At 38.3% G+C, this 24,504-nt stretch overlaps 1 protein-coding gene across 6 annotated transcripts in view; it reads right to left on the bottom strand.

Annotated features, from left to right (window-relative positions):
- Positions 1 to 6,579: 6,579 nt before the first annotated feature.
- LOC138746517 (mesothelin-like protein) overlaps positions 6,580 to 24,504 on the bottom strand; it is an 82,846-nt gene continuing 64,921 nt past the window's right edge. For 3 of the 6 annotated variants that reach the window (XM_069904745.1, XM_069904746.1, XM_069904748.1), the window contains 8 exons: positions 23,695 to 23,764; positions 22,970 to 23,154; positions 22,290 to 22,436; positions 19,936 to 20,069; positions 19,467 to 19,600; positions 18,996 to 19,090; positions 18,159 to 18,345; positions 6,581 to 6,795 (listed from right to left, as the gene is read on the bottom strand). In XM_069904745.1, the coding sequence (XP_069760846.1) occupies positions 6,665 to 6,795; positions 18,159 to 18,345; positions 18,996 to 19,090; positions 19,467 to 19,600; positions 19,936 to 20,069; positions 22,290 to 22,436; positions 22,970 to 23,154; positions 23,695 to 23,764 (1,083 nt within the window). In that variant the 3' untranslated portion in view covers positions 6,581 to 6,664. Of the gene's footprint in view, positions 6,796 to 16,141; positions 17,386 to 18,158; positions 18,346 to 18,995; positions 19,091 to 19,466; positions 19,601 to 19,935; positions 20,070 to 22,289; positions 22,437 to 22,969; positions 23,155 to 23,694; positions 23,765 to 24,504 lie in introns of those variants that run through there. The other 3 variants (XM_069904747.1, XM_069904749.1, XM_069904750.1) reach the window with 2 other exon arrangements.

Raw genomic sequence — 24,504 nt, 5'->3', positions numbered from 1 at the left:
TGAGCTGATCCATCCTCCCACTCAACCCTATTCCCTGAATTTCTCCCCATAACCCAATGGTTCTCAACCTTTTTCTTTCCACTCACATACCACTTGAAGTATTCCCTATGCCATAGGTGCTCTGTGATTAGTAAGGGATTGCTTAAGGTGGTATGTGGGTGGAAAGAAAAAGTTTGAAAACCACTGTTTTAATCGTACCTCATTGATTATGTGCACGGTTTCATAACTCCAAAGGAAATGGGCCAGTGATTATTTTTCTCAAGCCAAATATTTCAGTAACAATTGGTTCTAGAGCAGTGGTTCTTAACCTTCCCTTCCCATTAGTAAAGTAATCCTTTACTAATCACAGAGCACCGATGGCAGTGGGATTGCTTAAAGTGGTATGTGAGTGGGAAGAAAATGGTTGACAACCATTCCCCTAACCCTTGATGCCCTAAGATTTGGCCAAGAATCTCCATAAACTATGAAGATTTTATAACTTGGAGGAAAATATAGGCCAGGTCAAGTTGAGATTCCTTTCATCACTCTTCCAGAACGCGCACCGCAAATAATAACTTTTTGTGTTTCAAGACGGGATCTTCTGTTTAAGAATGACTTGAACTAGCCTGCATCTGTACAGATTCAACTAATGGGCAGTGGAGACACACCAACGCTAGTTAATAAATTAACACTACATGAAAACCACAATGAAACTGCTGTCACTTGATGAGGTTACTATCCTGGATTACGACTAGGTACGTTCCACTGATGCCAAAGTGGACCTTTATGATCTGAGGATAATGCCAATTGGGGAATAGTGTACAAAATAGGTAATGTACCCAAATTATAGGTGATTTATTTGAATCAATCAATACAGTTACCTTAGTCTTTTAAAAAAGGGACTTTGTAATGGTGCAGACAATCTTTTTGTGTACTGGAACCTGGAATGGTTGGTTCATGAAATAAATTGGATAGGTTAGGTTTGCATCCACTGGCATTTAGCAGAGATGGTGGGGAATTTTCCAAAATATATAAATTGTTAAATGTCATGACAGGGATGATGTGGAAAGGATGTTTCTTCTTGCGGAGGAATCAAGAACAACAATTCTCATTGGGGGCCTTGGAGGCCTCAACTGATTTAAGATGGAGCATGGACTGTAATCCTAAATATTTTAAAATTATTTTTTTATGTAGTCAATCAGAGAGAAGTACATAAATTTCACTACTTCATAGGGAAGGGGGCCTATAAACTTTGAGGAGAATCCTAAGGGGGCAACAGTCAAACAAGAATGGCTAATCTATTAAAATTAAATAGATTTCAATTTTTTTTTGAGATTGGCATTAGCTGTGGCTAGAAAATGTTTGGCAATTACCTGGGAAAAATGAGACTGATTTGAGTATTCAGAGATGGCATATGGAGTTGAGGTCCTTGAATTCCATTGGAGATAACATATAATTTATGTGATCATTATCTTTTTTATTGTAAAACTTGGAGCCCGTATTTGGATTATACAGGGTTGAATTATTAAATCCCCTCGCTGCACAGTAGTGGTGTTACTTCAAACCATGGTAATTAATTGATGAATTTTGTTGTTAAGGCTGATCTCCTTTTTCTTTCTTTCTTCTTTTGGGGTAGGTTAGAGGGGAATGAGTGGGTTAGGGAATGGGGTGGGGGGGTTGTAGGGGGTTAGTTTTAAAATATCATGTATGTATTTTGTGTATTGCTTTTAAGTTTTATTCATGAATTGTATGTTTCAATGAGATTCATGATTCAGAAATAAAATTTAAAAAAAAGTGGCTGATCTAGAACAAGTGACCAGTGTTTCTTTTTAAAAAGTGGATTACCTATTTATGAGACAAATAAGAGGTGAATTATTTTCTGAGGGTTGTAAATCTTTATTTCTCATAGAAGGGTGGAAGTAAAGTCTTGGGGAATATCATTTACACCAAGATAGAAAGGTATTTGATAGACCAGGGAAAAGTTATTGAGGAGAGTCCAAAGGTGGAATATTCAGTCCAGCCACGATCATGTTAAATGACAGAACTGATTTGCGAGGCAAGTAGCCTCTCCCTTTCAAAGATCAGTCTGTCTCTCTCACGTACTTTTTATCTGTCTCTGTTTTGCATATTGGATTTTGTCATCCTTGCTTTGTACATGTCAGTGGCTTCGCTAGGGTTGGTGTCATCCACTGCAGTAACTCACGGTGTCACCCCCCCCCCCCCACACACCCCGCGCGCTAGTAGTGCGTGCAGACGAAACCACATGGTTTGAAGCATCATCATAATTGGGTAATAATGACGGCTCTGACCGGAGCACATTAGAAGATTCAAACAGTAAATTAGCATTGAGTTTTAGCCTTGTAGGTATATTGATGCATGCAAGCTGGGCTTACGAAAAATGTTTTTGTTTGTTATAACTAACTACAGAGATATTTTTATTAAAATGATAATAAATTTTTGCAGAAATACTGCACACAAATTTTATAGACAGTCATTTTGGTGTCACCCCTTATGATGGCAGTCCACACCCGCTGTACCCACCTAGTGACATCAGTGGTACATGTTCCTCCTCTCAACTGACCTTTCCATGCTTTCTGAGAGCCACATTCTTTTACTCCTCCCTCTGAATGAGGTACTCCACTCCCTTTCAATTTCTGACTCATAGTTCACAACTTTTACACCTTAAAATCTCTGGCCCTCCTTGTTTCCAGAACTGCACTCCTCCCTTAAAATTAGTTCAAATTAATTGGTTTTGACACATCAGTGTTACCAGCAACTCTATCAGCGATGTTCATTCGATCAAAAACTAATTCTGCTGAGGCATAAAACTTTAAAAACTGGAGTTAGATGTCAAATGCTAAAATCTTAAAAATTTCTACATAACCCAATCTAATTTTATTTTCCAAGACTTCAAAGTAGTTTAAATCCTTATCTTAATTAATTGTTCCTCTTCTATAATAGAAAATAGCATTTAAAACTGAGGTAAACGTAACCTGACTGAAACTAACCTGTATCTTCTAAAGAGGGTGTAGCAGTTGATCTTGGGAAACATGACTGAACATAAATGCACAGATTTTCCAGTAGCCCAGTTACATTTCCTCAGAAGAAGATGATGCTTATGGCGTGCACAGGAGATTAAATCTCCCAGCGCACGCTCTGTTCTCACTGCTACCATCAGGAAAGAGGTATAGGTGCCAGAAGCTCACTTCACTAGGTTGAGGAACAACTGGCCCCACTGCCATCAGACTCCTCAACAACAAACTTGATTTAAGGACTCTTACTTTTGCACTTTATTGATTTTTTTCTCTCTCTGTTTTGCACAATTGTAATATTTTATTTAAGATTTTAAATAGATTTACCAATCAACAATCATAGCAAATTCAAAACATGACAAAAACCCACTCCCTCCACCCCCCCCTCTATATAAGTCCTATTAAACAGAGAAAGAACAAAGAAAAAGAAAAAAACATCCTATTGTCAGTGCGTATAGTAAAACATATGGAGAGACAATAATACCACAGTGTTAAAATCTTTACAGAGGTCTACTGGTTAGCAAGTAGCAATCATAACTCTATATTGCCACCAGTGAGGTACCCACATGCTCTAAATAAGGCTGCCAGATTTTTAGGAAGGTGCTATATCCCTTCCCGAGATAGTATGTGACCATTTCAAGTAGGATGCAAATATACATCTCCGAAGACCACCTATCCTTGAGTAGATGGGAGTCAGACTTGTTACCTCTATGCACTTCCTGGTCACACAGAAGGCAATTTCTGTTAATTTAATTTGAGAATTAGTTAGTGATCTACCCACCAAATAGACGATGAAGCTCTACTGGAAAGGTGACCCCTGTGATCTTGAATAGCGTGTCACAGAGGTTATACGAAAAGGGCCTCACCTTCATGCAAAGCCAGGTAGAATATAAAAAGGAACCAACTTCTATATCACACCTAAAATACATCTCTGATAATTCAAGTTTATATTGATGTAATTACTCTGGGGTTAGGTACAGTTGATGGAAAAAATTATAATGGACCAATCTATACCTGGCATTGAGAGTAGCCAACAAACTTCACTGACACAGATCTGACCAAAGTTGTTCGTCAATTGTTGTGTCTCATCTCACCCTAGATTCATGCAAACCTGGCTTTGATCTCTCACATCAATAACAAGTACATTCTAGAAATAAACATATATAGTTCCTTCATGGAATAGTTTCTCTTTTTCATTGAGTCCCACTAGAGTCATTTCAGGGTCCAACTTGGCACTAGGGGAGGATTGCAACTGAAGGTAACAAAAAAAGGTCTTAATGGACAAGTCATAATTCTTCTTCAGCTTTTCAAATAACATCAAAAGACCTTTTTAATAACAACTCTCAAGACATTGTAGCCCCTTATGATACCAGGCTTCCAAAATTTTATTGTTCAGAGTCAAGTTTATAAGTTCATTCTGTCTCCTCAGTGACAATCTTCTTTTCAGCCCAGAGCCTCCACAGGTCTCACCCCATATTTTAACCAAGTGTGTTAAAATGGGGTTGTCAGTTCTGCTGGCTATAATTCTGGAATTCAATTTATGCATGACATCATTATACAATTTCTCTTTTAGTGAGTACAATCCAATTTGTACCCAGGAGGGGGGTATCATCCCTCTCAAAAAATAGAAAGAAATGAATCTCGTTTGGGCCACCAAATAATACTTTTTGAAACTAGGCAACCAGATGGCTCCTAACCTATAATCCCATGTTAACTTTTCCATGGATATTCTAGGTACTTAAAGTTCCAAATAAATTGCCCAACATGCTTAAAAAAATCTTTATAAAAAGGTTTGAGATTGTGGGATTGACAAGGACTGGAAAAGGTACTGCAATCTTGGCAATGTATTCATCTTTATACAATTAACCCTGCCAATTAAAGTGATGGGCAAATCCATCCACTTACTCAAATCTTCTTCAATTTTAGCAGGAGGTAATTAAGTTTGCATTAATACTGAAGATCATCATCCACCATTCCCAAGGTATTTGATACCATCTGAGAGCCATTTGAATGGACTTGTTCACTGATACTCAGCAAGATCAAAATTCTTTCACAGTGAGATTAAAGTGTTGTAGTGATAGTGTTAGTGGGATGATTTCACTTTTTCCCCAGTTTACCATGTATCTTGAAACTTTGCCATAAGTTTTAAAAAGAATCTGTAATTTAGTAAAGGAATTAATTGAATCTGTTAAATGCAGGATTACATCATATGTCATAAGATTAATTTTGTGGAAAATTAACCAGGAGTGGCCTTCATCGATGACTCAGAGTTATGTCGACTAGGTAATTTTATGGAAATAAACCACAAATTGACCAAATATCAAATCTCATTTATAAAACTAACATTGGCGGTGGTGAAAAATCGTGATCACTTGGAAGTCTGACTCCCCTTGACTTACAGCATGAAGGATTGCAGAATAAACAATGTATACCTATGGAAAAAAGTCACATATAATTTAAAGAACAATATGACACTTTGTAAAGGTCTGGGCAGCCATACCTAAACCACATAGGGGCCAAGATATAGTAATAAAAAGGAAAAATAAGTTATAAAAGTAACTATTATATATACAGTTGTACTCTATATATTTAATGTAATGAGGAATGGAGCTATTAAAAAAAATCATGTGAATTAGAAAAAAATGATTAATTTTGTTGTTTTTCTGACCCGCCATAAAACACTTTACTTCCGGGTCTTACAATTAGTTTATTTACATTTCTCTGTTTGTTGACATGTATTCGTTGAGTACAGTTTTTTTCACACTACCAATCAGTGGTAATCCTGCCTCACCCGCAAGAAGAAGAATCTCAGGGTTGTATGTGATGTCATGATGTACTCTGACAATAAATTTGAAATCTGAAATGAGGGCTTTGATGTGAGTCTATACCAGAAGTCTGAAGGGTCTGCACAATGAAATTTTTTGAGAAGATCCAGCTACCTATCCTTTCTAATCTGTCTGCACTGATCCGCTTCATTTCACCATGTATCAATGCCTGGTGTCCAAGGTCACAGCTTACATTGCAGCAAGCAGAAGTCACTACTATCTGAGATCTGCAGTGGGACCTTAGATCTTTATCACAACAGGCTTAGATTGCAGCGATCATGACTATCAGCTCTGATATCACTACAACACTTTAATCTTGCTGTGAAAGAATAAGTTTAACAAATATGCTTAACATATTTAGGTGAGAAAATGCAATAGGATGGTGGGAACATAATTGCCTTTTTAACGTCTGTGCTGTAGTGAGAGAGTAGCTAGCACAACACAAGAATGTCAATGTACCTTGAGTGAAGGACACTGACATTTTCCAGACATTTCTTGACACCACAGGGTTACATGCTATTGTGGAAACAAAATTCCCAGGTGTGTGAAACATGTAGGGGTCTCGTGCAGACCCCTGCCTGAAATGTGTATTAAAGTACGATGGGCTCAGTGTAGAAAACGAGTTACTAAACTCTTTCCTTATCACTCCTTACTCCTGCTTGTGTTACCAAGGGGCAACCAAGAAACTGTTGTAGTATGCTTAATTGAGTTTGCTTTATTTTTACTGTTTGGTTTATTACAACACGAGCTAACTTTAATATTGCCTCTACCACTTCAATGATACTGTTGCTTGTTTCCCATTTTCAGAGCAGCCTGGACTGCTGCCATTCATAGTGAGGTGACAGAGTCCCAAACAAGGCCGTCTAGTTTTCTTTTAAATCTTCTCAAGACCAGATCTTGTCCATTGAAAGTCAGCATCCTTCCTTCAGCAATATTTGAAGCAGCAGTGAGAGAATGCACTGAGGAGTAGAAACAAATGAAGTCATATCTAATTTGCTTTTAAGTTTAGCATGGTAACAGGCCCTCGAGACCAATTACACCGATGTAACCAATTAACCCACAACCCTGTATGCTTTTGAAATGTGGTAGGAAACTGGAGCACCTGGAGGAAACCAACGCGTATGTGGGCAGAATGAAATCTTGTAATAGCATTGCGCTAACTATTCTCTGTTTTAATCTTTCAACCTTGGTTTCCATTCCCATCACCGTTGTTCTCACCTCTTTCTTCCCTTGCTGCACCTTGACATGTTTGCACACTTTTTCAGGTCCGATGAAGGGCTGCTGGACTCGAAACTTCAACTGTTTCCTTCCTCGCGGCTGATGCCTAATCCGATTATTTCCAGCACTTTTTGTTTCTACTTACGATTTCCAGAATTTGCAGCTTTTGGTTTTTCAAAGTCCGAGAGAAGACCAGCAACATGGTGCAGGTGGCAGATCTGTGGGTGAACAGCATCAACGCTTTGGATTCACTCCTGATCTCTTGCAGTTTCTATTTGGTTTTCTCCAGATGCTCTTGCTTCCTCTCAAATGCCAGCAATATGCAGGTTTGGATGTTAATGGACAACTGCAAGTTGTTTAGTGTGGGTGGGTGATCAGATTGTGATATAGCAGTTGCAGAGAAAAATTAGAGGGGGAAATAGGATCTATCATAGACTTAATAGACCTAGTGGCCTCTTTCTAAACTTGACAGAAATGTGGAATGGGATGCACAGCGGTAATTGGCTAATGTTAAGTTTTGTCTGGGTGCTTGTATAAATGTGTTTTGTAGCATTGGTTTGGTATTGAATGTTTTTGTTGAGGTCAAACGAGTGGAAATGCTTACAGCAGAGAAGGATATGTTTGGCAGTAATACTGCAAAAGAAATTAGGATTGCGCTGCATGTAAGCATAGCTTGATATCTATTTCTCTGACTGCCCAGTCAGGAAATTTCTAAATTTCCTCCTCGATGTCCTTCTCTTCTGGCAAAGGATGAGCCCACTGGTTTGCATGTAACATGCAACAGAGTGCTGCTCATCTCGGGACAACCTGTAACATTACAAAGCCATTCCAGTGTGGCCCAACCAGCGGACAGTTACAAGTACCTAAATGATCTGTTCTGTTGAATTGTGACAGGGACCATATTTTTTATGTGCAGGGGGTTCTTGTGTGCATGGGGTTTTCATAACAGGCAAGAGAAAGGGGTTTGGAAGATAACTTTTCTCTCAATGTGGTTTTGGCATAAAATCTAATGTAGCAAGACATCTTTGATTCATAATAAAAGGGACTTTGGTTAGAATCAGCCATTTTCAATGTGGGCCCTAAGCCCCAACCCCTTCCCAGGGGCCATAGCACATTTAAGTAAAAGCCTTATTTTCCTTTCACATGTAATCATTTAAATACTTTATTTGGTTTTTTTCTCTAGTTGGTAGGAGAGAAGTACGGAAGAAACCAAAAGTTGACAGCTTCACAGGGAAGGGGGCCTGTAAACTATGAGGAGAGTCCTCTGGGGGCCACGAAGAAAAAAAGGTTAGATTATGTTCATTCATGCATCACTATATTTTTACAAAAAGCCTCACTATATTACTCAACACATTTACAAAGCTAACAAAAACAATCTATTGTAAAACTATCTAATCCAACCTATCACCTCAGGCTGTGATACTCTGAGAAGGCTTGACAGAACAAGTTTCCTATTATTGTAAAGCAAATTCTCTTTATTTTCCACGCAATGTGAATATAAAGGCACAAAATTGAATAACTTGGAGATCTTTTAGACAATAATCTTGTTTTTCTGTTATTAAAATTGGCCACAAACATTGGTGCAAATCTAAATCTTACCTCAGAAGTTCAAAAGCATAATTTCGTGGAGGTTTCAAAGGTGAATTTATCTCTCCATTTTGATTGCAGCTCATGACTTGGGTCAAGAGCAGAAGTTTGTGTGCTATAGAGCTTCCACCTCCTTGCCAAACATGTAGGACATTATTTAGGAGAGCAAGTATTCTAAGAGATCTTGCAAGCCTCCATGCGCACAACAAAATGTAGCCTGAGCTTTAAATGCAACATTCCGACGTTGGACTCGCCCTGCAGCTTGTACTAAAATGGAATCTGTGGGTCAGCCATCAATCAGATGTAACCTTGTGGTTGAACCAACAAGCACGTGAGCAGAGTTGTCTTCTTGTTCTCTGCAGAAAAGAAGTGCTGACTTAATTTTGGACTCCAAGCTAATTGATATTAAATAAAGGTTTTCTGACAGGTTTCCCAATCATGCTTACAGCTACCTTCTGGCAGTTGTTCCAACAAAGTTCTGGCAAGTCCTCCATAGCAGCATGCATGTTTTCCTTGTCCTCTAGCAAACCACTGCTTGTTCTATCCTTTATGTCTGCATGGTCCATTCTTGACTGGACTAACAATCAACACGTGCTAATGCCAAGTTACTTGCAGTATTGAGTTATTGACTACAAAACTCTCTCCTTCCTTTTCTTTCTCTACACAGCTACATAACGGTTTTAAATATTTTAAATTAAAGGGATTTAAGGGTAAGGTTATGGTGCAGGGATGTAGGAGGCGGGTGCTTGCATATCAGAGGAGAATGCTTTGATGGGAAGATGAGGAGAATGTATCAGAGATACCAATTGGATTTATTGTCAGAGTACATCACATACAACCCTGAGATTCTTCTTCCTGTGGGGATGGCAGAATGACCACTTATTGATAGTACACAAAACTGTACTTAAGAAGATACATACACATGTAAGCAAATAAAGAAATGTAAACAAACTGACTGTGCAATACACAAAATAAAAATACAATGAAGTGCAAAAGTAAGAGTCCTTAAATGAGACTCTGGTTGAGTTTGTTGCGAGAGGAATCTAATGGTGGAGGGGTAGCATGTGTTCCTGAGCCTGGTGGTGTGACTCTGGTAACATCTAGACCTCTTTCCTGATAGTAGCAGCGAGAACAGAGTGTGTGCTGGGTGGTTAGGGTCTTTGATGATTGCTGCTGCTCTCCAACTTCTCAGTCGACTATCTGGCCGATTGTGCACGCTGTGACATGTGCACGTGAGTCGTCAGCCTTGACCAAGCATGTGGAGGCAGGGTGGAGCTTGTGAATATTGAGGTGTGTGTCTCAAGTCAATTAAATGGAGGTGGTTGGGAGTGAATAATAGACTTAGTCACTGAGTAATGACTAAGCATTTGAAAATTCATTGAATGATCTTAATTGCTCTTGCGAGTCCATTCCTGGCCATGTGCTCCATTCTCAAGGGCCGCCTGTGCTGTGGGAGAAAACATTCAAGCCACTTCTCTCATTTTGTGCTATTTTCCCCACTGGTCCCTGAGTCAGCCAAAATCTTCATACTAATTGAGGTGTAGGCTAACATTAAACAGGTTTGACAAGCTTTAACTGGTGCTGGCTACTTCCCATATTCATCCCTATGAGGCATCCAAGCAGTACCTTACAGTCATTGTACTGAAAATGTATCTCAAGTAGGCATGCTGACTGAATTTCACTGGACAATAATTCTCGTTAAGAATAAGAGCCAGGAAATTAGATCATGAATCAATTACAAGACAAGTTTATTGTCATCTGATTACAAATGTACAAGCCGACAAAACAGTGTTCTCCAGTCCTCGGTGCAAAACACGCAGACACACAACAGACAAAACAGATATACAAACAATAGAAATACAGGACAAATATCCTCTATCCAAATAAATAAATAAATAAACACGTTTTCGTGAAAATGAGTCTCGGATCATTAGTTCTTTGGCTGTTCAATATTCTCACAGCCCTTAGGAATAAACTGTTTCTCAGCCTGGCGGGGCTGGCTCTGATACTCCTGTATCTCTTTCCTGATGGGACCAGCTGAAACGTGCTGTGTGCAGGGTGGAAGGGGGTCCTCAATGACTTTGCACACCCTTTTCAGAGAAAGATCCTGGTAGATTCCATCAATTGGTGGGGTGGGGGGGAAGCCGAGGAGGGAGACTCCTGTGATCCTCTCTGCCACTCTATGGTCCTGTGGATTGGCTTTCGTTTGATCCATTTCTCTGCAGCAAACATACACTGTGAGGCAGCCGGCCAGGACACTCTTGATAGAGACCTGTAGAAGTTTGACCTAATTACGTTTCTTAACTGCACTAAAGATAATTGGGCAGTGTAAAATGGCCCTTGTTTTAGAATCTGGGTGTGGTGTGCTGTTAGCCAGAATCAGATACACACAAGGTAAAGACTGTACAACAGGCTTTAATCCACAAAGCCTTCCACAGAGCCAGGCTGGCTGTAGCTGCAGTAACTCTGAGTGAGCTTCGGGAGGCTGGCGCAGGCTTATATCCCAGAGGGTGATTGACACCTGACTGGGTGGGGCTTGATCCCTTCAGGCTGACTGATTGGCAGCCGTCCAGGTGTTGTCCTGTCCCCTTACACTCCCGCAGGTACAGAGGTTTCCCCCTGCAGTAGGCCGATGGGATTAATGTAGATGAATATCTGATGTCAGCTTGGACAACGAGAGCCAAACAATCTGTGCCAGTGCTGTTCAATTACATTACCTTGTGATCTCCTCTCCCAGGAGATCTCCCTGCTTTTGGTCTAGTTCCAGGCTGGAACTTACCCTGATAATGGTACAGAAACTGATCCACCATTAGTTGTATTGGTATCATACAGAGGAGGTGGCAACAAAAATCCCAACGAACAGATTTGTGTAAGTGTAATGTGAAAGTTCACCACAATGACACAAAACAGTAATGGTTTTGTTTCTAGTGTTTTACCATCTAAGGCACTCTAGTGAACAGGGTTTCAGGGTCATCTGAATACAGTTCCCCTTCACTAGTGTGTGGGCAGGACAGAATCTTGCAATAAGAGTAGTGAAAGCTAATGCATGACATTGAAAAGAAGACCATGTTCAACCATCCCAATCAAGGTCTGGTGGCGGTTTAACATTAATAATATTGATAAAGGAAGACTGAACATCCACAGGAACTGCTCTCACTCACCATCTGAGACTCCTATATTCATGAAACTATTTATTTATACAGTGGACCCCTGATTTAGCACGACCTGATTTAATGCGAATCCTGATTTAATGCAATGAGTCATTGGTCTCGGGCGTCGGGCTACTGCCAGGAGTGAGTACAGGGACTTGAGGCTGCCGCGAGGACTTGGGGCTTCTGAGAGCAATGGGGACTTGAAGCTGCTGCAAGCAGCAGGGACAACCAGTTTACTAGAAATTAATGTGTTTTAATTTCAACTGTAACTAAAATGATTTATTGAAACCTTGATTTAGCACGAGGGGAGCTCTCCGGCTACAAGGTTAATTGGAGAAAGAGAAAAATCATGGGGGATTACAGTCAATGCCAAGAAAACAGCTATTTAAAGTGGCCAAAAATGGGATCAAATATTTGGAAGTCAGAATAGACAATAACTTGAATAATTTACATAGACTAATTTATACCCCCCCCTACTTGAGAGAACTGAGGACTTAAATAGTGGTTGACCCTGCCCATAACCTTAGTAGGCAGAGCCAACTGCACTAATTTGAGTGTGCTACCGAGGCTCCAGTACCTCTTCCAGACACTGCCCGTGGTGTTGCCCCGGGGATTCTTTCAAAATTTGCTCTCACAAGTAAGAAATTTCTATGGAATGGAAAGGTAGCCAGGGTCTCTATGGAAAAATTGACTTGGCATTACAGTCTGGGTGGATTACAAATGCCAGACTTCAAGAAGTACTATTGGGCAGCCTAGTCGAGATACATGGCCTCACTCTTGGAAGTGGGAGGTCTACCATCCTGGGCACAAATTGACCTCCACATGATGGGCGAGAAGGTAACAGGACTTTATTTATAAATGGGACGCCAAATTGTTATCTGGGAAAACAGGCAGCCCTATTCTTATTTGGAATAAAATCAACCAATATTTAGGTATCAAAGAAGGGCTGTCACCAAAAACACCCCTGACTCCAAATAAATTAATACCATTGATGGTAGGAAACAAGATTCTAGATGGCAGGCATTGTAATGGCATCAGGCGCATAGAGGACTGTTATGAGCAGAGGCAAGTAATGTCATTTGAACAACTCAGACATAAGTATGATTTATCAAATAAGATGTTCCATTGCTACCTCCAGAAAAGAATTTTTCTGCAGGACAAATTCGGTCCAGCTATGGCCCCACCAGTGTGCAGTGACATAGAGACCTTGATTTGAAGGGGAACACATGGAAGTCCATCTCAGCAATATATTTCTTGCTCTGAGCAGAAGGACCCAAACCAGGCCTTCACAAATTAAGGCAGGGATGCGAGTCAGACCTAGGAATAATGATTGAGGAGTGGTGCTGGTCTGACCTGTGTCATTAATGTGCGATACAGGCTGGTGCAATATAATTTTCTGCACCAGCTGTACCTGACACCGCAAAAATTGAACAGATCTAAACCAGAATTGTTAGATCAATGTTTTAGATGCGGTATTGAGACAGGAATCATTGTGCACGTAACCTGGACATGTACCAAGGTGAGGCCCTTTTGGGTGGAACTAGGTCAAGTCCTAGGAAAAATTATAAGCAATGAATTCTCGCGGAATCCTGAGTTGTTCCTGTTTGGAAATATAATGGACATAAGATTTACAATTAACCTGTCCAAATTTCAAATCCAATTTGTAATGATCGCATAGGCAGTAGCCAGGAAGTGCATAGCGATTACCTGGAAATCCGACTCCTGCCTGAACATTGCTCACTGGAACACAGAATTGCAAAGCTGTGCTCCCCTGGAGAAAATTAATTACAACTTAAGAAAAAGGTATGATACTTTTAAAAATAATTTGGCAACCATATTTGAATTCCATAGGAGCATGACTACAGTGTGATCCATCGCACCTCGCTGCCCTACCTTCCCCATCTCTCCCTCAATCGGTTGGGGGGGGGGGCGTTCATCCCATCCCAACCAGGAAAAGTCAAGAGAAGAAAACAGCCTGAGCACTGGACGCTGTGCCGTGACAAACCCATAAAACCCTGATATATGTTTTATACCTTTGGTGTGAATGTCTTTCATATCATGTGTAACTGTGGTTAGTTAAGTGTTAAATGTTGAGGGTCTTGGGGGAAGGGGAAGGGTGGGGACAGAAAGAGCTGGAACTCTGCAGAGAACTTTGTATAGAATTGATAGCTGTAAACTGTAGTCAGTGCTGATATTGTTAACATTGACGCTGATAATGTTGATATCTGTGTTCAAGTTTGGAAAATCATAAATAAATTATTCAAAAAAAGTGTGGTCTAACCAAAGTTTTATAGAGTTGCAATATTGCCTCTCGATTGTTGAACTCAATTCCCTGACTAATGAAGGCCAGCCTTCTTAACTACCCTATCAACCTGCATGGCAACCTTGAGAGATCTATGGATTTGCACCCCAAGGTCCACGCTCTTCAGAGCCCTGCCATTATACATGTACTCTGCCTTCAAGTTTGACCTTCCAAAATGCATCACCTCACACTTATCCAGATTGAATTCTATATGCCACTTTTCCACCTATACTGTCTACATCCTGTTGTAACCTACAACAACCTTCTATACTATCCACAACATCTCCAACCTTTGTCTCATCTACAAACTTACTGACCCATCCCTTACTTCTTCATCCAAGTCATTTATAAAAATCACAAAGAGCAGTGGTCACAGAACCTGCGGAACTTCATTCTCTACTCTGGCAGGAACACAAAGCAGACAGAAAACTGATCGTTACCTTTACCACTTTCTATTATTAATTATAAATGTCATCAGATTTGACGAGGCAGTCATAAGTTTATTGGCAAAATGCCAAGTTGGTCCACACTTCCCAAGTGGGTATCTAGATAATGATTAGAAGTTAAAACTTGATCTTTCATCCTTTTTATCCCCCAACACCAAATCACTGAGGCAGATAGTTTTATGGTTCAAGTGGAGCCAAATTAACAAAGCTGTTCAGGTCTGCACTACTGATGGCATCAACAATATTATATTCCATACATGCCTAAATGATACCTTGTAACAGATTTATGTTCCTCAATTTAATCTTTTATAATTTTTACACTGTAAATCTCTGCTTTATTTTATTCTTTCTTTTCACTTTCTGTACCTTTTCCACATTTTGTTCCATATTTTTCTTAACTGAAACAAAATATATTAAAAAAAATGCTGCAGATTACATTATACCTGAGTGCAAGAAATAGGGTTAATTTCAAATGGATGATCTTTCATCAAATTGTAATATATCATTTATTTGATGGACTTTTCTTAGATTGCACAGTTCCCATGTTGGGTCCCTAATTTCTGAACAGCAGCTTGTTAGAGTAATACCATCCTCAAACCCTTGAAATGTTGGTGTCTTCTCCACCAAGACTTGCTTTATATCTTTGTCCCATGTTAACCTCTAAAAGAAATTTTATTTCTCTTTTAAGTCCTCTACTTCCATTTCTACGGCTGTTTCTCGTTCTTCCACCTTGTCCACTCTTTTTCCTATATCTGACATGACCATCTCTATTCTATTCATTTTTTCTTCTGCACTTAAAATTCTTCTTTTTATTTCACTAAATTCTTGTAATTGCCATTCTTTTACTGATTCCATATATTCTTTAAAAAAAAAATCCATTGTCTTGCCTTTCCCTTCTTCTTCCATTTCTCTATGTTCTTCTTCTTCTTCTTCCTCTGGGTTGGTCATCCTTGTTTTCTTTTTACTCTCTTCTTTCTTGTTCTCTTCCTGCTGTTGTGTTGCAGCTGTCATCCTCAGCTGTGGAGATCGACTCCTCAGCTGTTCCCCCCTCCCGTCAGTGTTTTTTTTTCATGCGCATCGCGCATGCGCTTTTACTTGGCTCCGCGAGCCATTTTTGTAGTCCCGAGCTCGGGACTTCCACTGACCTGAGGGAGCGGGCTTCTCTCTCCGCGGCGGGCCTCCTCGGACAGGTAAGGCCTTCACCTTCTTCTTCCGACGTTCTTTCTTCTTCTCTTCTTCCTGTTGCTTTCGACTTTTCTTTCTTCGCTGCCATTTTCTTCCCACCTTTACTTTTACTTTGTTTTAATATTTATTCTTGTACCTTTGTGTTTTGTGTATTTTTAAAAAACTTTTCCGGAGAGGGCTGGAGTTCCCTGACCGGCCACTACTCCATCACGTGACTCCTCAAATTTAATTTCTCTAGACCAGAGCTATTTTATCATTGCTACAATAGCTGAGTTTGCATAAGCCAGTTGTAGCCAAGAGTGTGTGGAAATGTGGAAAAGGATGTCATCCTCTCTATTCTAACCAGGGCCAAGGTCATGCTTTATATTGTTGACCCTGTTTTTATTGTAATACTATTTATTACAGATGAAATTAATGAAGCATGGCAGTTCTATTTTATTGTAAATATAAACATTCTTTACACAACATTATAATGCTGAATTCATCAGAATCATCCAACAAATAAATAGTTGAAAGATAAGGCAACAATTGAATTGCATTCAATTTCATTGCAAATGTTCAATATAGAGAATACATCCAATATACATTTTATCCTTCACTCTCTACTCTGGCAGGAACACAAAGCAGACAGAAAACTGATCGTTACCTTTACCACTTTCTATTATTAATTATAAATGTCATCAGATTTGACGAGGCAGTCATAAGTTTATTGGCAAAATGCCAAGTTGGTCCACACTTCCCAAGTGGGTATCTCGATAATGATTAGAAGTTAAAACTTGATCTTTCATCCTTTTTATCCCCCAACACCAAATCACTGAGGCAGATAGTTTTATGGTTCAAGTGGAGCCAAATTAACAAAGCTGTTCAGGTCTGCACTGCTGATGGCATCAACAATATTATATTCCATACATGCCTAAATGATACCTTGTAACAGATTTATCTCTTATGATTAGTAATACACCTTGACCTTCTTAGCTGCTGCGTCAGTAGAACGTGCAGAGTTGTTGGTGATGCTATGACGGCCCAATTGCATATACTCTGCACACTAAGCCAATAGACACAACGAAGAAAGAAAAATACAGGAGATATCAGTTTCCTAAAATAATCTTCTGGAAAAGATAGAACAGATTATGAAGGAATATTATATTGCAAGATTAGGTAATCTGAAAGGTAAAATATTTTCCTGGTTGTTTTCATATAGTTGCCAATTTTGTTGCAATCCATTGTTCACTCTAATCTTATCCAAGAATGCTAGAATTCATGGAATGCCTTTTAGCCATTCAGCCCATTCTCTGTGAAATATCCAGTCAGCTCATTCCCCTGTTCAATCTTTCAAGTTCCATCTATTTATTGTAAGAATTGAATCTGGTTTTACAGTCCTTTAGGCATGAATTTCAGGACATTATTTAATGCATGGAAAGAGTTTTTCATGTCAATCCTAACACTTTATCTTCAGTTTCAGATTTCAAAGTAATCCCTCAAGCTGGTTTCAAGCATACTGAGACTGTTAAACTTTCTTGAAAATTCACCAGAGCGATTGAATTATTTCCAGTAAATTGGCAGAAAGCACAATCCCAATTTATAAAATTGACTGAAATGTGATACAAATCATAATTATCCAAATAGAAAGGACTCCATTGAGTGAAGCAGAACTAGGCACTGGAAAATAAAATAAAATGAAAAACATTTTGTTAGTAGTTATCTTCTACTGTTTCTTTCAAATTTCACTTACTATTGTTTCATTTACAATGGGATATTTCTCAAATGTCACTTCACACCATTTTCAACTTGTCATTTTTCATAATCATATTATATGAGTTTGTTGATATAAAATAGTTGAATTTTGTGGACCAAGTATTTTTGGGTAAAATTTAGGGGGTCGACTATTACATCTGTATTACTTTTAACCACAGTAAATATCTGTGTTGTTTGAGGTGTTGGGAACTCAGATGGGCAGACAGGTGGCCAGTAAATCCATGCTCAGGGTGTTGGGAGCTCCAATGGGTGGGTGGCTTGGGCCCAGGCGAGAGGTCCGCAATCAAGACATCGGGAGTTTGATGAGCGGACAGTCTGAGCCTAGGCGAGAAGGTGTCGGGAGCTCCAGAGGGGGAAAAAAATAAGGGGGTCGACTTATACACTGTATATCAAAAACACCAGATTTTGGGACCAAAAATGGGGAGTCAACTTTTACATTCTATCGACGATTACACATATATATGGTACATTTTATTTGTTTAAGTACCAGTCTTTGTCAGCTGATTCATCACATGATTATGTGGTTTGTGGAATTGTGTGTCTGTGTGGATGTGTGTGCTGAATGATGACACTGCTTTTAATAATCTTCCATTATTTTCTGCTAAAGGTATTAGCCACATTTAGAATCTACCAAAACTTTTTGTGCGTACTAAAGAATGATGTAAAATGAGACTTACAGTTAAAAAAGAGAATGTTCCCAATTCCAGCTGGTCCTCCTCCTCCCAGTAGATTGATTCCCAGACTTTCCACCTCTTGTTTTGTGTGTGCATTGATCCAGCGCTGTACTATTGCATCTGTCTCATTTTCTTTAAGGTCTCCGAGATTATTTCCAAGAAGATCACGAATGTTCATAGGCGTGAGTTTCTGAAGGAGATTAGACACAAGATAAGGTAGTAAAGTGACATCATGGTTCATGGTTTAATTTTGTTTTATTATCTCATGTAACGAGGAGGGTATCACCAGGCCAGTAACATGCACAAAAATGTACAAATATGGTAAGGAAATGATGTGATGACACTTGCCACTGATGCAAAGCACATTTGTGTGACCTATTCCATCCAGATCTATTTAAGCACATCTCATGCATTTATTCATTTATTCTCTCACACATGTTTAGGAATTGTGAAGCACTGTGTCAATGGTTCTATAAATTGTTTAAACTGAATGCAATTGGTCTTGGGAAGCAAGATGATGGAATTAGATGGTTGGTTACACATTTCCTACATTCATAATTGAGCTGACATCATTTAATTACAGGTTCCCAGACTTGAATTTACTTATTTCCATTTTAAATTTATTTGAAATATCACTATCTCTTCCTGCAGTTCTTTTTGCAGTAAAATAATAAAGTATCTGCAGGATTTCCAACTTCTGGGAAGTATGCCATGAATCCTGTCTAACAAGGGGGCTGTGTAATGATGAACTAGTTTCTATTTTTGGAGGTAATGACCAAAATCATACACGAGGATGCAATAAAACTTCAAGTGATGCTACAGTTTTCCATTTGTACCTACTTCTACTTCCAATGGATTGAGTGTCTGAAAGGTTGCATATTCCATGTTGATATTTCTAGTAGCTAAACTCTGTAAATCCGATGCTTTTGCACCAGCTTTTCAAGAGAAAAGAAAAAAACAGTCCACTTATTATTTGCACCATAGATTTAAAATTAATATAAATCTTATGCATATTAAATTAAATGTCCCTATTGTACCAGCCTCCACCACCACCCAGTTAATGCCCAAGTATACCAATCAACCTCCAACCCCTGTACATTTTAAAGGGTGGGAGGAATCTAGAGCACACGGAGAAAACCCACGTAAACAAGGGGAGAACATACAACATTCTTATAGACAGCGCTGGATTCGAACTCAGGCCGCTGCATCAACCACTACGCTAACCAAGCTGCGCAATTGTAGTGGCCATAAAAATACGTTTTTTGAATTATATATTGAATCATTATTGCATCAAATGGAAATGTTACTTACAAATATATGGAATAAGGCTGTTATAATAGGTATTGGAATCATTAGCTTGAAATTGGAATGCAACTTCTGCAATTCCAAAGATGATATCTTTCTTTGCCTGAGTGCATGTGGAAATATTGAATGGGTTGGCTCTCCTGGAAAAGAATGGTTATTTTGGTTAACACGAACTATTCTAAATCTACACTGTATTTACTGTTTAGTTCAATTATGCTGAGTTGAACAAGAAATTCCTCTTCAGGCTTTCATGTGTTTGCTGGATCACTTTTTTGCAATTCTGCTAAGACTGAATGCTCTTCACTTCCCACATTTGTTTATGACATCAAGTTCTTATCTTTACTGAATGTCAAATACAGCATCTGAAATCTGGATCTTAACCAAGCTTTGTCCAATTCTTTTGGAGGGTACTTGGAATTCTTAGTTAGAATTGTCAGAAAGAACAGATTAACAGTTAACACAACTCAACGCGTACCTGAATTCATTAGGAAGAATAGTTTGAAGGTTCTCTTCAGTCAGATTGCACAAAATTTGACCATCAATGGCATTCAACACATCTGCATTCAGTTGTCCAGATTTCTGCACATAATTTGAAACAACTGCAAATTTCTGAAAGGAAAGAAAAAAATGTAACTTCTTAGCTACATACACAAGTGAGTAAGATGTACTGTAGGAGCAGGATTAAGTCATCTGGCCTGTTGGACTTGATCCGTCATTCAATAAGATTATGTTTAATCTGATTGGACCCAGTTCCAGTTACCCACCTATTTCCCATAACCCTTAAATCCCCCATTCTTAAACAAGAATCTATTTATTTCTGACTTAAATACATTCAATAAGACAACCTCTACTTCCTTCTTGGGCAGAGAATTCCACAGATTCATGACTCCTTGGAAGATGCAATTCCTCTTTATCTCTCTTAACTCTACTCTCCCAAATCTTGAGACTATCTAGTCCCAGATGTTAGTGGAAAAACCTCTCTGCTTCAGTTTTTTCCTTGCATAATTTGATGTTTCTATAGGATCCACCTCCATCCGTCTAAGCTCCAATGAGTTTATTCCCAGTTTACTTTATCACTTCTCATAAGGCCATTTGCAGAATCAACCTGGTGAACTTCCAGCACTGCCTCCAAGCCTAGTACACTTTATCTCTTCTCAAATAAGGAGGCTAGAGTTACTCGCAGTACTGCAGCACTGGCCTCACCTGAACCTTGCATAGTTGGAGAAGACCCTCCCTGCTCTTAAATGCAATCCCTCTAGCAATGAAGGCCAACTTCTGTTTTGCCCTTTTGATTACCTGCAGAACCTGCAGATTAACCATTTGTGAGTCTTGCACAAGCCCTCCCAAATCTTTCTGTGAAACACCATGCTGCAAAATGTGCACTATTCAAATAATTGTCCAATCCACTATTATTTTTCCAAGTGGATGATCTCGCACACATACTTAATATATATACATCTCTCTGCAGACTTTGTCTTCTACACAATTTGCTTTTCCATTCAATTTAGTGTTATCAACAAACTTAGATGTGCTAGATTTGGTCCCCACCTTCAAATAATTTATTTATATTGTGAACAACTATGGGCCCAGCACTGATCCCTGCACATTCCCTAACCTTCAATTGCCAACCAGAGAAACACCTATTTATCTCAACTCTCTGACTTTTAATGGTTAACCAGTCCTATCCCTGTGCCAATACATTACCCTCAACTTTGTGCATCCTTAAGCAGAAGTGTTTGGAGCTGCTCCCTTATTAAACACCTTCTGAAAATCTAAGTAGATCACAACCACCTGCTCACTCTATCTAATGCATGTGTCATATCATCCAAGAACTCCAGTAAATTAGTTAAACTGAACCTGACCTTCCTGAACTCTTGTTGTATCAGCCTGATGGAACAATTTCTATTGCGGAGTCTCACTATTTTTCCTTAATTTTCTAACCTTCCATTCTGTCTTTTCACATTTTTGAATTACTTTATAAATATATCAAGGCGTAACAATCGAACAAGGAGAAATAAGAACTCTCATCTTGTGCTTCTTGGAAATCTGTGCCTGAAACATAAAATGTCATCTTCACAATCTGCAAGTTTATGACTTCCAATATAAAGTGACTGGTTCTGTAATTCCAGTAATCCTGCTATTGAAACCATCAAATTGACGTGCAGGAATTAGGAATTCGAATGGATTAAATTTTGGGTGAAATAAGAACCTAAGGAATAGAGTAGGACACATGGCCTGTCGTGCCTGCTCTACCATTCAATAAGATCATAACTGATCTGGCTGTGGTAAGTGATCTCCACTTATCTCCACTGCTCCACATATCCCTTAGTTCTCTAGTTCTTCAAGTATCTATCTGTGACTTAAATATAATTAATGAGGCAACCTCTGCTGCTTTCTTAGGCAGAGAATTCCACAGATTCACTACTCTCTGGAAGGAGCAGTTCTTCCTTATCTTTGCTTGAAATCTAGTCCCACATATCTTAAAGCAATATTCTATCATTCAAGAATAACTTGCCAGTGGAAACAACCTCCCTACTTCTCTGTTATCTATTCCTTTCAGAATGCCATCCCTGATCTATCTTTGCTCTTTAGTTAGCAACATTTTTGTGGCTAACCTTGAAGAAAAATAATATAGGGAACCAGAACTATCCATTGGATAGAATAAATCTCTCTTCCTTCAAGGCAAAATAGTTAATGTGTTTGACAAAGTCAATTTTTTTGAACCAATTACTGAACCTCAAAATAAATTAAATTCTACTCATAGATTTTTGGTCAGTTAAAGAGAACTTAAAATAGATAGTTAATAAAAAGATTTGTTGCCGACCTTACCACATCAGAAGTTAGACTGTTACCAAGTACAAGAGTAAGGATACTTGGATCTGTTATATTCCATGAACTAATTTCCTCAGGTCCATATACAGTAATTATGAATCCCAAATTTCTTATCAGCTCCTGTTGCAATCCACCAGGAAAACTCTGTTTCAAAATTTAAATTGCAATTCATTATTTTAAGGTTAGTAAGTTCCAAAAAAATATTATTTTGACATTTCTCTGGAGATCCTTTGTTCCGAAACATGCCTATGTGATGGGATTCTTCATTTACTTATATCAAATACTGAGCGTAATGGAAATGTACACAAAAGCACATAGTGAATGAGTCCTTTGTCTTCTTTTTATTCTATTCCATTTATTGATTTTTATTTCGTGCTCAATCCATTTAACCCTTTCATTAAAGTTGCTAATTATTTTCAGGAATCATTCATGGAATCTCAAGTTACTTCAGTCAATATACTAACCACTTATCTAAATATCTAGGGTAGAAAAAAGAGAAAATAAGGTGTAGAATTGAATGGAATATTTCTTTAAGATGTAATTTGGCTTTATTGAAGGTGTACTGGAATTTGATTTTATTTCCAACCCATTAATTATTAATCCTGTAATGCTTGGATTTCTCATTGTACTGTGAATATTTAACATGAGAATCTTATTTTTATATCAAGCAAACTCACCTCTCTTAATTTTGTCATTAGAACAAGAAGTTGATCCCTGTTAAAAGCTTTATTTCCCAGTTCAGTAAGGTTTTTTAGCAGCACATCATTGCTTAAACAAGCCTCCAGCTGCTCAGGTGAATATATGGCAGGAAGGGTAGGTTCATTGGTTTGTTCTTCTGTTATTATCCCTGCAGTACAATTTGCTTAAAAAAAAAGCACATCCCTTGTTGTGAGTAGCTTGCATCAAACCAAAAATGAAGAATGAAACAAAAAGGAATGAAAACTGTAATCTTTTTACTGGAAAATACATAGGATAACCCACAAATTAAAAACAAGAAGAACGGTGATAACAAGAACTATTCCAAACGTCAAAAAGGTATTAAATTTAGTCACGTATGATAACTCTGTTGTTGTAATTTCATTTGAATACACAAAAATACTGGATGTAACAATTCTACCTCCAAAAGCTGCAGAGTTCTTGGTGGTTCACAAATGCAATGATTTTGAAAATTCTTACATGAAACCAGTGTGTAGGTAAATGGGTTAAAAGTGATTCTTCACCATTTGTGAAATTCATTGCCTCGTGACAGAGAATATATTTTCAAAGCACTGGTGCCCGGCTACTGCTCACCATCAACTTGGGAGATGAGGCTTCTGGAATTTTTATTTATATCCCTTCATTGGACTGAGCTAACTTTTCAATTCTATTATGTCGAGAAATAATTATTTTACTGTTTACTTACCATCAGCGCGTTTTACTCGATTTTTTACAAGCATCAGGCTGCGCTTTTGCAACAGTTTCTGACTGATACTCTATAAAATGGAAAATTACACTCCGTTAATATTCATTTTCTGTTATGGCTAACTCAATAGCGGTAAAGAAAACTATAAATGGTTTTGGACCAAGTCTTTCACAGCCAGTAAATTTACGGAGAAGATCCCATTTAAGTTCTTGGATAATTTATTTTTAAAACATTTTTATTAATTTGATAGAGAGAAATATTACATGTATATATTGTTTCAATATTAATTAATTATTTAGCTTTTATATAATTTAATACAGAATGAGTTACATATCAATTATACATTGTCTTATATAATTCTCAAAAAAGTGAAATATCTTTATGAGAATTTTACCTCACATTCTAATTTTGAGATATACATTGCGATGAACTAAATCGATCAATCTCTTATAGTTATTAAAAAAACAAAAATAAGAACAAAAGAAAAAAAGAGAAAAAATAAACCATACCAATCTAACCCTTCCCACTCAACATGGTCACCAGTAAATGAATTGTAAAGAATCAAGAAATGGCTCTCGAACATCGGATAGAAAACCCCCAGAGCACCCTATTCTAAGTAATCAAATTATGATAATAGTCCAAGAATGGGCCCCATATCTTGTCAAATTCAACCTTGATTTCTTTAGCATTAGATCTAATTTTCTACAAACACATGCAAGACATAACGTACTGTAACCATTGCATATGAGTTGGCGCTATGCTGTCTTTCCATCTTATCAAAATTGCTTGTCTAGCTATTCAATGAAGTAA

Source organism: Narcine bancroftii, chromosome 12 (assembly GCF_036971445.1).
Source record: "Narcine bancroftii isolate sNarBan1 chromosome 12, sNarBan1.hap1, whole genome shotgun sequence".
Taxonomy (NCBI): domain Eukaryota; kingdom Metazoa; phylum Chordata; class Chondrichthyes; order Torpediniformes; family Narcinidae; genus Narcine; species Narcine bancroftii.
The sequence above is the reverse complement of the archived record's forward strand: the minus strand, read 5'-3'. Positions and strand labels throughout refer to the sequence as shown.